At 37.0% G+C, this 13,766-nt stretch overlaps 2 protein-coding genes across 4 annotated transcripts; one reads left to right on the top strand and one right to left on the bottom strand.

The window, feature by feature from the left end:
* The first annotated feature begins 1,125 nt into the window (after nucleotides 1–1,125).
* LOC147399329 (KH domain-containing protein At2g38610-like) lies at nucleotides 1,126–6,790 on the top strand. Of its 3 annotated transcripts, none has more exons than XM_086444628.1 (7): nucleotides 1,126–1,375; nucleotides 1,560–1,648; nucleotides 2,335–2,498; nucleotides 4,610–4,729; nucleotides 4,918–5,034; nucleotides 5,233–5,376; nucleotides 6,308–6,790. In XM_086444628.1, exons 1-7 carry the CDS (start codon nucleotides 1,296–1,298, stop codon nucleotides 6,452–6,454), a joined length of 861 nt encoding a protein of 286 aa, XP_086300754.1. In that variant the 5' UTR covers nucleotides 1,126–1,295; the 3' UTR covers nucleotides 6,455–6,790. The 3 variants fall into 3 exon arrangements, with proteins under 3 accessions (XP_086300754.1, XP_086300756.1, XP_086300755.1); XM_086444630.1 differs by having other exon boundaries at nucleotides 1,564–1,648; XM_086444629.1 differs by having other exon boundaries at nucleotides 1,127–1,375; nucleotides 4,613–4,729.
* Nucleotides 6,791–7,948: 1,158 nt separating this feature from the next.
* GLY2 (Metallo-hydrolase/oxidoreductase superfamily protein) lies at nucleotides 7,949–12,763 on the bottom strand. The gene is made up of 7 exons (XM_086444631.1): nucleotides 12,605–12,763; nucleotides 12,381–12,503; nucleotides 11,897–12,058; nucleotides 11,490–11,568; nucleotides 10,804–10,917; nucleotides 8,554–8,730; nucleotides 7,949–8,283 (listed from the first exon to the last, which is right to left on the bottom strand). The coding sequence occupies exons 1-7, from the start codon at nucleotides 12,649–12,651 to the stop codon at nucleotides 8,209–8,211; spliced, it is 777 nt and encodes a 258-aa protein (XP_086300757.1). The 5' UTR covers nucleotides 12,652–12,763; the 3' UTR covers nucleotides 7,949–8,208.
* Nucleotides 12,764–13,766: the final 1,003 nt, after the last annotated feature.

Genomic DNA, 13,766 nt, shown 5'->3' on the forward strand with positions numbered 1-13,766 from the left:
ATTCTCTTGGTTCCTAATGCTTACAAAACAAATTTATACCATTTTTACCTCCCTATTTCTCACACTTATTTGCATATTCCATCTATGCTAAGCTACTTTTACATCAAAATTTTTAAAATCTGCTCTCAACTATAACCTTCTAATTAATATAGACTATTTTGTATATCAACCAATTTAAATGTGTGACAAATCAATAATTTTCACTTTTGTAATAACTATGGCATGCAAATTTTTACTCTTCATTTTAATGGTTGAGAATTGAGATGTAACGTATACTCATTCAAAAAAGATAATTGGTCGTTGGGATGGTCCCCAATAATTATAATTTTAGGTATGTGTATGATATAAAACACATACAAAATTATGTATATACATAAATAAATATGTATAATTATTTCTTCCTCCTTTCTATCATTATCACTAGTGTTGATGGCCAAGATTATGATCATTTAAAAGAAAGATCAAATTACCATCTTCAACCAATTAAAAAGTAAAGACGACTAGGAGGGAGAGGGCCGAGGGGGTTATATTATCCTCCCTCCCTAGTGATCTCTACCACAAATTGTTTGGCTTGGTTTGGTTTGGGATTTACATTCTAAACACATCAGATCTCTCTGTTCAATCAATGGTCAAAATCCAATCTCACACTTTATATCGGACATAAGGGAGGACTGGACTGGACCCACTGCCACTGGAGAACAACATCCATCTAATTAAATTAATTTGACTGGCAAAAGGCTTGTGATTAATAAACCTTTGACGATGATCGGTAAAATTTAGTATTTGATCTTAACAGCTCTTTTTGAAAATTGTTGGGCTCCGAATTAAGGACATACGCACCCAACTGTATGTACTACAGCAGTACTCTCTCTCTCTCTCTCTCTCTCCATATATATATATATATATCCGTGTCCTGCCAAATTTTGAAGATCTCTCTTGGTTGGATCTCCGTAAATCTTACAACTACCTCTCTTTTATTACTGTCATTATAATGTAAAAAACATAAACATTTATCTACTGGACACACACTCTACCTTAACTCTTAAACCCCTCCCCACTCATTTCCACATAAATATATCTTTTTTTATTTTTATTTTTATTTTTATGTTTTTTTTTTTGTTTTTTTGTTTTTTACAGGGTGAGGGCTGCGCACGTTTAAGAAAACTTCTTCCCCTTTCTGCAACTCAGACACACCTTTCCTGTTTACATCTTTTTACAACTAATCAACCCCTCTTCTCTACTCTTTTGCTCTGCTCTTCAACAAAAACTTTTTTAATTTCTTCTTCTGGTCAGCCATGTCAGGCTTGTATGCTCACAATTTCTCACCTGCAAGAGCTGCTTCTCCACAGATAAGGAACACCCCCGACATCGACAGGTACTGCTTTTTTTTTTTTTTATATATTAAAAGAAGAAAGAAAGTGGGTGTGATTTGAAAAAGGATGAATCATTATTGTTCTTCTCAATGGGCTTGCTTTGATTTTGTAGTTCATGATGTTCTTTTATTTTTATTTTTGAATAAATTTTGATCGATTTCTGTGTTCTTAATGAATTTTTTTTAGTCAGTACCTGACAGAGTTGTTAACAGAGCATCAGAAGCTTGGACCCTTCATGCAAATACTTCCTATATGTAGTCGACTGTTAAATCAAGGTTGGTGTTTTAATTGGGTTTTTTTTTTCTTGTAACTTTTGGATCTAAGATGTTGATGCTTGATTCATAGCATTACCAGGCAGGCACAAAAATGTTTGTTTGTTTATGTGTAAGAAGTAACTAAATGTAAGATCAGGTTGGTTGGTAATTTTGATTGCTCACTTTCCAAGTTCTCTTCACATCACTTCTCTTCTAATTTTGATATTGATTTTCCTATGCCTGTACCCTTACACCAGTTTCCTTTCCCTTGATCTGAATTAATTAAATGAAGTTTAACACCTATATGATCCTTTTTTGTTTACTTAAGTTTCTTTGTTACTTATTTTCTAGCAATCATCTTGAGAATGCTTTGGGAAGAAGTAGCGTTAGAATCAATGATCTGTGAACGACACAAGCCAAAGGGCCGATCTAAATCTTCTATTTTTTTAGGGAATCTATTTGAGTGCATTGCTTGGTACATTGTCTCGGACAATGGTTAATTTGGACCTGAACTAGATTGATGGAGCACTTCATTTATTGTGAAGTATCAAAAAACAAAAAAAATATATATTGATCGCATTTATGTTTAAATTTTTGTTTGAAAATTGGTTCCATCTTCCATATGCTCCCCCACTTTGTGTCATCATATCATATCTATTGAAAAAGAAAGTTTCTCATGTTTAAGTGTATTCATTTCATGTGGACAGAGATTATTCGGGTGTCTGGGATGGTCTCCAACCCAGGGTCAGGGTTTGGTGACTACGATAGACTGCAGCATGGAAGCCCCAGCCCAATGGCTTCTTCAAATCTTATGTCAAATGTTGTTGGAGGAGGAACAGGTTTTGGTGCTTGGAATGGCCTACTGCAGGAGGTAAATAGTTGCATGCTTACTTAATTTTAACATCCCTGGCTTGTCTCTATGCCTCCTACTTTGTGTACTTATTAGGTTCTCTTTTGATTCTTCTTCTTTTCCAAAGTTGATTACAAGTGGATAGGCTTGCATGTTATGCCTAGAAGTAGACATTTCTGGCAGGCTTAATAATGAATGGACAATCATTAACTACGTTGATGTACTACTTATTGCAAAAATTAATAACAGTGAAAGAACTGGTGGAATTGTAATAACTGTAGTTGGTGCTATTAAAAGGAAGTTGGAGTTAAAATGTAAGTTTGAAGTTGAAGCAATCCTTCGGATAGCAGGCCCCCCTATTGGTTGCTCAGTGGAGAACTAGAATAAGGGATGTAATCTAGGAACAAGATTCAATCTCAACCGATATACCACACATAACAAAAGTAAAAGAAGAAAACAATATTTTTGCTCCATTGAAGTACACAATATTTTTGTTAGTTGTACAAGAAAAAAACTTTAACAGTGAAAAGTAAGAAAAATTGACATACATCGAAAGAAATTTTTCTTTTTGCATAAATTGATTTAGTTTTCTAACTTTCTTTAAAGAAAGTTGAGTCAGATAGGTGAGGCTTTTAGGTACTTAAATCATTTATTTTTCTAAATCATGATCAGATCTATTGCATGAAGGGTCTTGTCACTGTTCGTCACTGGCATGCTTTTTGTTCCCATAATCTTCTTGCATTTGTGAATTCTGGTGCCAAGTCTTTGTCCGAGTCCACAACATGGGGAATAGGTCCTCCTCCTTATGAATGGAACAGCAATCAAACAAACCAAGAGAAAACTCCAAACCTGGATGTCAGTTTCTACATATGCACTGAACAACTCCCCATTTTCCCTTCCAATGGGTACAACCAACTTACTCCCAGGTGTTCCTCTTAAATTTGCAAGCGGTCCAAAATAAGTTACTTGATGAGAGGAATCGACTTGTCAACTGTGTTTTATTGACATTCCAAAGGAAAGAGAGTCAAAAGGGAGGTTTCTTTCCTTTTCTTCATGCTATCTGATATCCTAATACACAAATGGTGAGACAAAATAGAGTTACAAGACATATATGCCCTATCCTTAGGTCTCTTTTTCTTATTGGTAGTTATAAAACTTAAAAAATGAGAAGAAATTTACTTGAGTGAAAAAGAAGAAAGGACACAAACTAAAGAGAGAGATCAAAAGGGAGCCTCCCAGCTATGCAAAACACCCGCCAACACATTGTCTGACAGTGGTACATCAAGGGAGTAGCATTCAGAGATGAACACGTCAAAAATCTCTTTAATAATATAAGAGGGTTTCCGCTTTCCCTTCTTTCTTAAAAACCCCACTTAATCAGGATACTTAACCCCCTCCCCCCCTCTGCACAAAGATAGTTTTGGGCTGATCCTGGGGACTATTGGAAATGGATTTCAGGGTACTTAAAGGGATGCAATACGAGTACACATTCTAAAATTGAATCACATTGAATGTCAGCTTGGTTATCGAGGGATCTGAGCACCCACAGTTCTGTAAGTGTCATCTAAGCTCACCTCAGGAGTGGGCGATGACTGTCAAAAAATAGGTGTGTATAAGGCACCCACCATTTGAAACTTCACCTGGTAGATTCGACTAGACTTAAGTCGAATGTCTGATGCCCTAAGCAGTCCAATGTTTATTTTGGATGATCAGTGAGAGTCCTTCCCCTCCCTAACCTTTTCACAATTACACACGAATTAAGGCTTCTTTAGATGAGATTGTTGCAATCATTTAACCAAGGTTTTTTTATCTTCGAAGTGGGCCATTTACAACTCTTACCCATGCAAAGCCTGTTTTAATCCACTTGACCGCCTGTATTTCATTTAGCCTAAATCTATCTGAATATAACTTTGGGTGTCCATGTTAGTTTTATACCTGAACAATGGTCCCTTCTTGTTTCTTCAATTTTAATTATCATTGTAATGCACTTTCAAAAGTACGGCCTCTCCCCTTCATCTGCTTTTCTCATGTATGTGAAATCTTTATCATTTATTTATATTTTTGTATTTTTAAATAATATCGAGTATAGAGCCACCAACTGCAAAATTGATATGTTTTGCTTCACCAAATAGCAGAGACTAGGTGGAACACAAGGGATGACAATGGACTGGCAAGGGGCACCGGCAAGTCCAAGTTCATACACCGTGAAAAAGATTTTGCGATTGGAAATTCCAGTAGATAGTTATCCAAATGTAAGCCTTATCCATTGGCTAGGTTGTTATGTGAATTTCACTTAATTATTGATTTCATTTTTTATTTCGTTCTTGTGGATATACAAAAAAAAAAAGGGGGGGGGGGGGGGAATCCTTATTATGGACGGGTGGCTTAATTTTGAGATTAACGTAAGTTCCGAAACTAACTTATTTATTATGGATGGTAGTTCAATTTTGTTGGGCGACTTTTGGGCCCCAGGGGCAATTCACTAAAGCGGGTGGAAGCTTCTACAGGGTGCCGTGTGTACATTAGAGGAAAAGGTTCAATAAAAGACCCAGGAAAGGTAATATTATATGTACATATGTATGTATTCTGAATGTAAATTCTGATACTATAGAATGAATGCATTCTTAAATGGCAGTCAAGAAAAATTTGGAAATTAGAAGTATGATTCCTGAGTTGAGTCCTTGTTTTTGAACTTTCTTTACTTCTGATCTTGTATGTAGCTTGGGTGCTAATTTCTCTGCTTTTCACCATTAAGGAGGAAAAGCTTCGGGGAAGACCAGGTTATGAGCACCTGAATGAACCGCTGCACATCTTGGTCGAGGCTGAGTTACCTGTCAATATTGTTGATTCAAGGCTGAGACAGGCACAGGAAATTCTAGAAGAATTGCTTAAACCCGTGGTATTTTTCCAATCTAGCATCTTCTTTTAGGCATTCATGGGCAATTCAAGGAGTCTTGAAGCATTTATTATTATTTTTACAAATTGCAATTTGGGTTTCCTGATAAGATGGTTAGAAGCAGGAGAAAACTCCATTTACTCTTTTTTTGGCACTATTTCTATATCGAATTCTGATGTAGCATATAATACTCAAGTGAGGATAGAATCGTAGCTAGAGGCTTGCCTTCGTCGTACAAGTGGCATATTATCCATTATCCAACCATCCATAGTCTGAATGGTTTTGAGTTTTAAGATTGTCTGATGAGGTCAAGTGGGGACCGAGTTTTGCTTCTGTTTGCCAACGTGAGCACCTATGGTGGTGGATGTTGGGTTGCAGAGTGTGGTGTTCTTGACCATCTATATGTACGCCATGTGATGAGCATGCCATGCGGGCAATTTTTCCCTGCTCTCCTGTCCTGAATTATTCCTTTAGCTTTCTTTTCTCTGACTTAGTATTTCAGGATGAAAACACATGAGGAAATCTAAGGCAAAGTGGGTAGACCACAATGATTATCTATCAATGACATGACAAATGGTGCAAATGCAGGACGATCCACCACTTAATGGGGTTCCACCTTAGAGTTGCCCTCACAAAAAAGAAAAAGACATCATTCATCCTTTCTGTTGCATTCTTGGGGCATATCCAAACACATGCAAACAAAATGGTGAATAGTGCAGAAAGATAGACAGTGTCCCTAGATTGGACATTATTTGGCCTGGCAGATCTATGGTGTAGGACCACCAATCCCATTTTCCTGCATATTCATGTATACAAAAGTGCCACTAAACCATCCTTGTGTCTACCCGACACATAGACCCTTTGATCTCCTCTATTAATGTTTTTTTGTATTTATTAATGTATTTTTTTGCATCATCCCAATATTTCTCCACAGGATGAGTCACAGGATTTTTACAAGAGGCAACAGTTGCGGGAACTGGCACTACTAAATTCTAATCTGAGAGAAGAGAGTCCTCGGCCAAGTGGTAGTGTCTCTCCTTTCAATTCTAGTGGGATGAAGCGTGCAAAAACTGGACGGTAAGGGTGGTCATTATTTCCCTCCAATGGTTTCTGAGATTTCGTGCTCCACTATGCTTCCTGGTACTTCTCGATTCAGTGTGTATCTACAAGGGAAGGGAGCTACTGAAATTGGCTGGTGAGTTTGCACTTCTAATGGAAATATAGTATTTCTTTGAGGACAGAAAAGAAGGCAATACTTGCTATAGTTTTTGTCATCTGTAGCTGGGGTTTGTTGATGTCAGTTGTGTTTGTTGTAAACTTAGGACATTTATTGGATTTATTCTTGTTCTATTAATGGTTATTTATTAATTGTTGTGTGATTGTGCAAGATATATCAACAGTTCAACAGTTGGCCCAATGCTGAGGTTACAATTATTATGGGCATATTGTCTTAACTTTGTGAGCTGAGTAACGAGTTATTTATAATCTCAAGCATTCACCACCGGTGAAGAGGATAATTAAGAAACAATAACTTTTTAGGCTGATATAGTGTTATCTCAGAATTTTGTGGTATGTTCTCAAGGACCAATGAGAGTAAAAATGAACAAAACAACGAAGATGCATGCCTTGATAGAAGATACTGCTCTAAATAAAATTGAATGGTGGGATATTACATTCTTGTTGCTAAATATTTGACTTTTGATACACGTTAGTGTTGAGTGACCCCTCAGAATCTCTTCTTTAGGGAAAAAGATCTATGATTCTGTGTATTTGCCACGTCAGTCAATCGAGTACAGAGCATATGTTTTTTCTGAGTCAAATTATCATGACTCTTGGATAAAAGTAGAAAGCAACTGTTGAAATAGCTCTTGGTAAAATAGTTTTGGGTGAACGTAGCTTTGAGGGAAAGTAGAAAATAGCTTCCTCAATACTTTTTAAAAAGTTTGGCTGTAGTGTTTTTTTTTCCAATTATTTTAAAATTGAATAATGCTGAAGTGCCCTCAGGCTGGAGCCTTATATCGCACTTCTTGATGTGAAAATGGATGTGAACCAAAATGCTTTTTCATCGCAGCTCTCGATGTTAAAGTGTATGTGAAATTTGGATGCTTTTCATCAAGATACAAGTGAAAAAGAAGCATCTATGCTTCGTATCAACTTTCACATCAAAGAAGTGCAATATAATGTTCCAGCTTGAGGTCACTGCAGAACAACTTTAAAATTAAACTCAAAAAAGATTTTTAACTTTTGCAACTTTTAAAAATATATTTTTTAAAGAAAACTACAATTAATTATATCCACAATAGCGTGACCTACAGGCTTGTAAACCACAACCACGACACATACAATAGCTTGTCAAATTCCCACCCCCATTCATTCATGTTTTATGGAAAACCACCGAAACCAACAATTAATTATATCCACAATAGCGTGACCTACAATGTTAGAAGAAACCATTACCAGGACTATCAATACCAAACAAACGGATTAAACAAGGGTTGCTTTTTTTTTTTTTGAAAGTGTTAAACAAGGGTTGCTTGTCTTCTACGAGAAATTCAGGTTATGTGCGTGGACTCCATTCAATATGCAACTCTGCCCAAACTTTGATACATCATAATAGTTTTGATGAAACATAAAAACGACAATATGTTGAGCTTATAAATACACATTATGAACAGAACGCAGGTTAAAAGGTGATCAATCCACTTCACCGTACATACCCACCACACACCACGAACATTGGTCATTATATCTCATTATGACACAAGGGGAAGATTCGATCACAGACACGAGGACACATGCAGGAATGCAGAAGGGTGGGCTTATCGGTATTATTCTTCAGCCTCTCCAATTGTCTTTCCGCTGCCTTATTTCACGGAGAGCTTCCACAGGAGTATGGCAACCAACTCTTGCCTAGAAAATAGAATGGTCACATTATATTTGCCTCTTTGGGCATAAATGAAATTGATGCATAATTCAAGGAAAAATAAAGACTCACATATCTCAACACACTAACATTTATGTGAGTGCTTGACAGACTATCCTTCAAAGTAAATAAGAAAGATGGTCTCACACTACAAGAGGGGTAGAAAGTGGTAGGTGGCATTCAGTTTTAAGACAAAGCTCTTGGTTTTCTTCTACTCCCATAACAAGTAATCAACCACAAATTGGGAAGAACAGTACCTGCAGTTCAGGTAGGTCAACCCGCATGAATGGATTAGTCTCCAACTCTTCCTCGATGGTTGAAGGAACAGTGGGGAGATTTGCTTGCCGTTGTTGCTGAGACCACGATAGCTTCTGAACTATCTTCTCATTCTCTGGTTCAACCGTCAGAGCAAACTGCAGGTTTTTCACTGTGTACTGAAGAAATGGAATAACTTGCACATTACCTTCACCATGGAAGTAAAAGAGATGCATTTGAACTTTAGAGATTTAAAAGGAAACAAAATTGCAAATTTTTTTGGTCATAGCAGACATTAGTATCATAGTGGCATGCTATGCATGTCTGACCAACATCCATTAGGTTGAATCATTAACCAATTCCTCCTGCATTGTGGTTTACCTTGTATGATCTAATTCCTATGGACCTATGCTACTGGATTCACTCCTATTATGCCAAACTGCAAACTGGTCCCCTCTGCCATACCTCTCTTTGCTCCCAACGTTTTGGTCAATATGACAAATATCCCTGTTTTGAGTTCTGTCTAATATTAGGGATAACTGTGTCTTCAAACTGATGACATGCCCCTTAACCTAGGTCTTCTTATATGAGACTAACAAATGGCCTAAATGCCCTCTACTAACCTGATTTGTTCTAAGAGTGGCAAACCGTGAGCTCAAATTCGAACTGACGAAGCAAGTAACATAGCTGTGGACCATTGTCACAAAATTTGGAAAAATTCTTCGAATCAGGGACTAGCATCATACTGAATCAGTGAATCAACAAAGTAATCTTTGATTTTCCAATTAATCCCCACTCTTCAACCCCAAGATTTTTTTCTTCTTCAACATTCATGTCTTGATCCCACCGATGCGCCTAGCCAGACTAGGGAAAGGGCGGTTGAGACAGAGGGCTCAAAGTGGAGTTGTCCTTTTTTCTAGATGGAATGGTAGGGGGAGCTGTGAATTTAGTCCCATAACAGTTGGGTAGACGTTCAGAGCCTACGCTATAAAGGCAAGCCTGACCCTTTCTTTTATGACGCGTTATAAATCCGTGCAAGGTAAAACCCAAAGTGGACAATATCATATTGGTGTGTGCCATGAGCACTACAAATGGCATCAAAGTTGAAGACGGCCCATTCAACTAGGTAGGGAGAATGTCACAATCCTGTCGGTATGCATATCAAGGCGCAAAAAAGGCTGTTGAGACCGAAGGGTTGAAGTGGAACCATCCTATGTGCTAGATGAAATGGGAAGGGAAATTGTAAGTTTAGACCCACATCTAGGAAGACGTTTAGAGTTTGTGCTATAAGGGCAAGCTTGGTCTGATCTAGTATGACGCATTTTAAAGCCATGTGGGATAAAACCCCAAAGAGGACAATATCATATTGGTGTGGACCAGGAGCACTACAGTTTAAATGTTAAAAAAAAAAGGGGGTTTTAGGGAGGTCAAAATTGATGGGTTTTTGGGAAGAAACCCAAAAACAAAAATTTTCAGAATTTTTTCATAAAGTTTCCTGGACTTATTGAAATTAAACCGAATTGACAACGCCGGATAGCTGTCGAATCTGAACTTGGTTACTATGTTGTAGACCACAAGTTCATAACGATATAATTTTAAGTGGCACATGCTAAAGGAGGTGGTCTGCAACATTACATGTTTCCACCTTTGAAACCTCCTCTTCCTAAGTTTAAAACTAGGAAACTCTGGAGGTTACAACCATTTTGCCCCCATCGAAATCTTTGAAGTGATCAAAGAAAATATGTCACTGTAAGAAAGGAATCATCCAATCCAGTGGCCTTTAACTCGGCAGAGTTCCTCGATGGGTCTACCATGCATGTGTTCACATACAAATCTGCTAGTTATGACAAGTACACAATCAGGCTATGAAAACCCAATAAAACCAATCAAGATACACAAACTCTGATGAGTTTCTAAATAAATGTTCAAGCTCTGGCTTTGAGATCTAAACTGATCCAATAATTCTCTTAAACCAGGTTGTGGTAAGGTTGACAGTGAATTAGACGGTCAATGGATTGGCTTCTGGATCCTATCAGAGTTGGCATGGAACTGAACTGATAGCTTGAACCTGGCCTGATGTTATCGGACCATCAGGTTGACCCAAACCATTGATATCCTAATGGTGAATTTAGAATTCTTCATCAACTTCTCAAATTATGAAAATTATCAACACGATTTCCAAAGCAGCTCTCTAGAAAATAAAAATAAAAAAGGATTCCCTGATCAGGAAAAAAAATTCAAAATGATTGTACCTCATGACCACAATAAACTCGAGTGGGCTTTGGTAATGATCCCAAAGTAACACATAGAGATTGATACATCTGCTCTGCAGTGCCTTCAAAGAATTTCCCACAACCAGCAACAAACTATAAAGAGAGATAGGTAAACAAAATCAATTTTTTAGTAGACATTAAAGAAAATTCAGAAAAAGAAGTCCACAATCCAAAATAAGATTATGTGTTTGAAGAACATGCCCAGAAACAAAAAGACCTCTTGGTCGAAGGTATGATGATTTGTGAGTCTTAAGTAAATTAAGTGTGCACAAAGTAGAATTAAAAAAAAAAAAAATGACATGCTTTAGATTTACGGATTTGGCACATATAAGCAATGTGGGAGCCACAATTCAATGACTGCCACTTGGGAGATATTCTGCCCAAGAACATGAGCCAACCAAATGATAACTATAGCTTTAGAGACCTTTTTCAACAGTTAATCCAAAATTTCTGATATCCAATAGGATGCAACAGATTGGATGGTCATGATCGGACTATCAGGCCATTCTGATCTAAAAGATCTCCTAAGAGTGACAATCAAATGGAGGGTACCAGCTTGCATGTGCTTTAAGTGTATGGTGAAACAGTGTAGACCATGCTTATTTATGACACATACTTAAGATTTCTCCTACAAAAAAAGGAAATCGATATTCAGCTCAACTCACCAATGTATCTCCAGTGAACACAGCTGGGTCCTCTTCCTCTTTGGCCGTCACATAGTAACTAATATGACCTTTGGTGTGGCTGCGGAAAGCATGTTAGTTTTTGTGGGGGGGACTAGAAATTGAGATTAGTGTGTCTGCAGTGATCCTATCTCTTGTAAAGAAGGTGATAATTGGAAAATAAGGATTTGATATGCATCCTTAGCAGTCAAATGCGTGGTTAATAATGGAAAAAAAAAATATATCATAGCTTTTGGGAAATCATAAGGGTAAGGAACTCAAGTGCAATCATCAAAGAGATGTTAATCCATATCTAACCAAAATAAAAGCTATGAAAGCGTGTTTAAAAGCATAGATGGTGAAGGATGAAATATGGTTGATAAATAAGGGAACAAGGCAAGCAAACATACCAAGGTGTGTGGAGGGACAAAATATTGACATCTGTCCCAAGTGAAAATTTATCGCCATTTTCCAATTTATGAGTGCATCCCTTCACATTATCGATTGAACCACCATAAACCTTAATTCCAGGCACCAGCTCCTTTATCTTGTCATTCCCACCAGCATGATCCCTATTATTATTATTGTAAATTTTAAAAAATAAAAATAAATATATATACACTTATAACTTATTAACAGTAGCTAAGAATGATACATAATATATCATTATGGTGCGTTTTGTGGATATAACCAACAAATAAAGAAATGTCACAAAAGAATAAATAAAGATCATTTATTCTAATGAAACAAAGTGACCCTACAAAGCACACACCAGAAGAAACTAACTCATAAATAAATAAATAAAAACGAGACATTGATAACGAATGATTGGATTCAACATTAATAAATATGAAGAAAAGGACAGTTAAAAAAGAGATTGAATTTGAAGTATACCAGTGATGGTGAGTGGTGAGGACAAACTTTAGATCGACGCCATTTTCTTTGGCTACTCGAAGAACTTTCTCTGGTTCAACCGGATCGACCACTGCAGCTACTTTGGAGGTCTCATCGATCACCCTGTAAGACACCACACCAATATAATTTAACGAATTTTTAAATAAAATAAAACACACAAACAATAAACCCTAATTAGAGCTTCAAAAGAAATGAAAATTTACAGGTATGAGTAGTTGTCCTCTAAGCAAGGAACGTGAAGGATTTTCATCTGTCTCTGTCTGTTTGTTAGGGTTTCCGAGTGAGGCAAGTGTCAAAAGTCAGAAATGATCGTCAGGGGAAGGGGGATAGGAAGGTGCAAGTATCTTAAAGGGTAGTGTTAAAAAGGGGTCTGAATTATTACCAAGGGCACCCCAATAACATAGGTAAATTATTTTGTCTTATATGAGTTAGAGACAAAAAAAAATATAATATATATTATATATATATGGGTCCCGTTCAGCACCCTAAGTTTTACCACACACTTTGACAAACGCGTTTTGTCCTACATGGGTTAGAAGTTTCGGAATGGGCTGATTTTTGGTGAGGATGATCTCTATGGTGAGGAGATCATCCTCACCAAAAATCAGCACATTCCAAAACTTCTAACCCCATCAAAAATGATTTACAAAAAATGGACGGTCCACGATTTTTCAACTTGTAAACATGGGGCTAAACATTTTGGAATGGGCTGATTTTTGGCGAGGATGATCTTCTAATTATAGAGATCATCCTCACCAAAAATCAGCCCATTCCAAAACTTCTAACCCATGTAGGACAAAAAACGTTTGTCAAAGTGTGTGGTAAAACTTAGGGTGCTGAACATTTCCCTATATATATATATATATATATATATATATAATATATATGTTTTCGTTCGGCACCCTAAGTTTTACCACACACTTTAACAAACGCGTTTTGTCCTACATGGGTAGAAGTTTCGGAATGCACTGATTTTTGGTGAGGATGATCTCTATGGTGAGGAGATCATCCTCACCAAAAATCAGCTCATTCCAAAACTTCTAACCCCATCAAAATGGTTTACAAAAAATGGATGGTCCACAATTTTTCAACTTGTAAACATGGGGCTAAGCATTTTAGAATGGGCTGATTTTTGGAGAGGATGATCTTCTAATCATAGAGATCATCCTCACCAAAAATCAGCTCATTCCAAAACTTCTAACCCATGTAGGACAAAAAACGTTTGTTAAAGTGTGTGGTAAAACTTAGGGTGCTGAACGGGACCCATATATATATATATATATAATATATATATATATATGGGAAATGTTCAGCACCCTAAGTTTTACCACACACTTTAACAAACGTTTTTTGTCCTACATGGGT

This window comes from Akebia trifoliata, chromosome 6, assembly GCF_017979445.1.
Source record: "Akebia trifoliata isolate Shusen 1 chromosome 6, ASM1797944v1, whole genome shotgun sequence".
NCBI lineage: Eukaryota > Viridiplantae > Streptophyta > Magnoliopsida > Ranunculales > Lardizabalaceae > Akebia > Akebia trifoliata.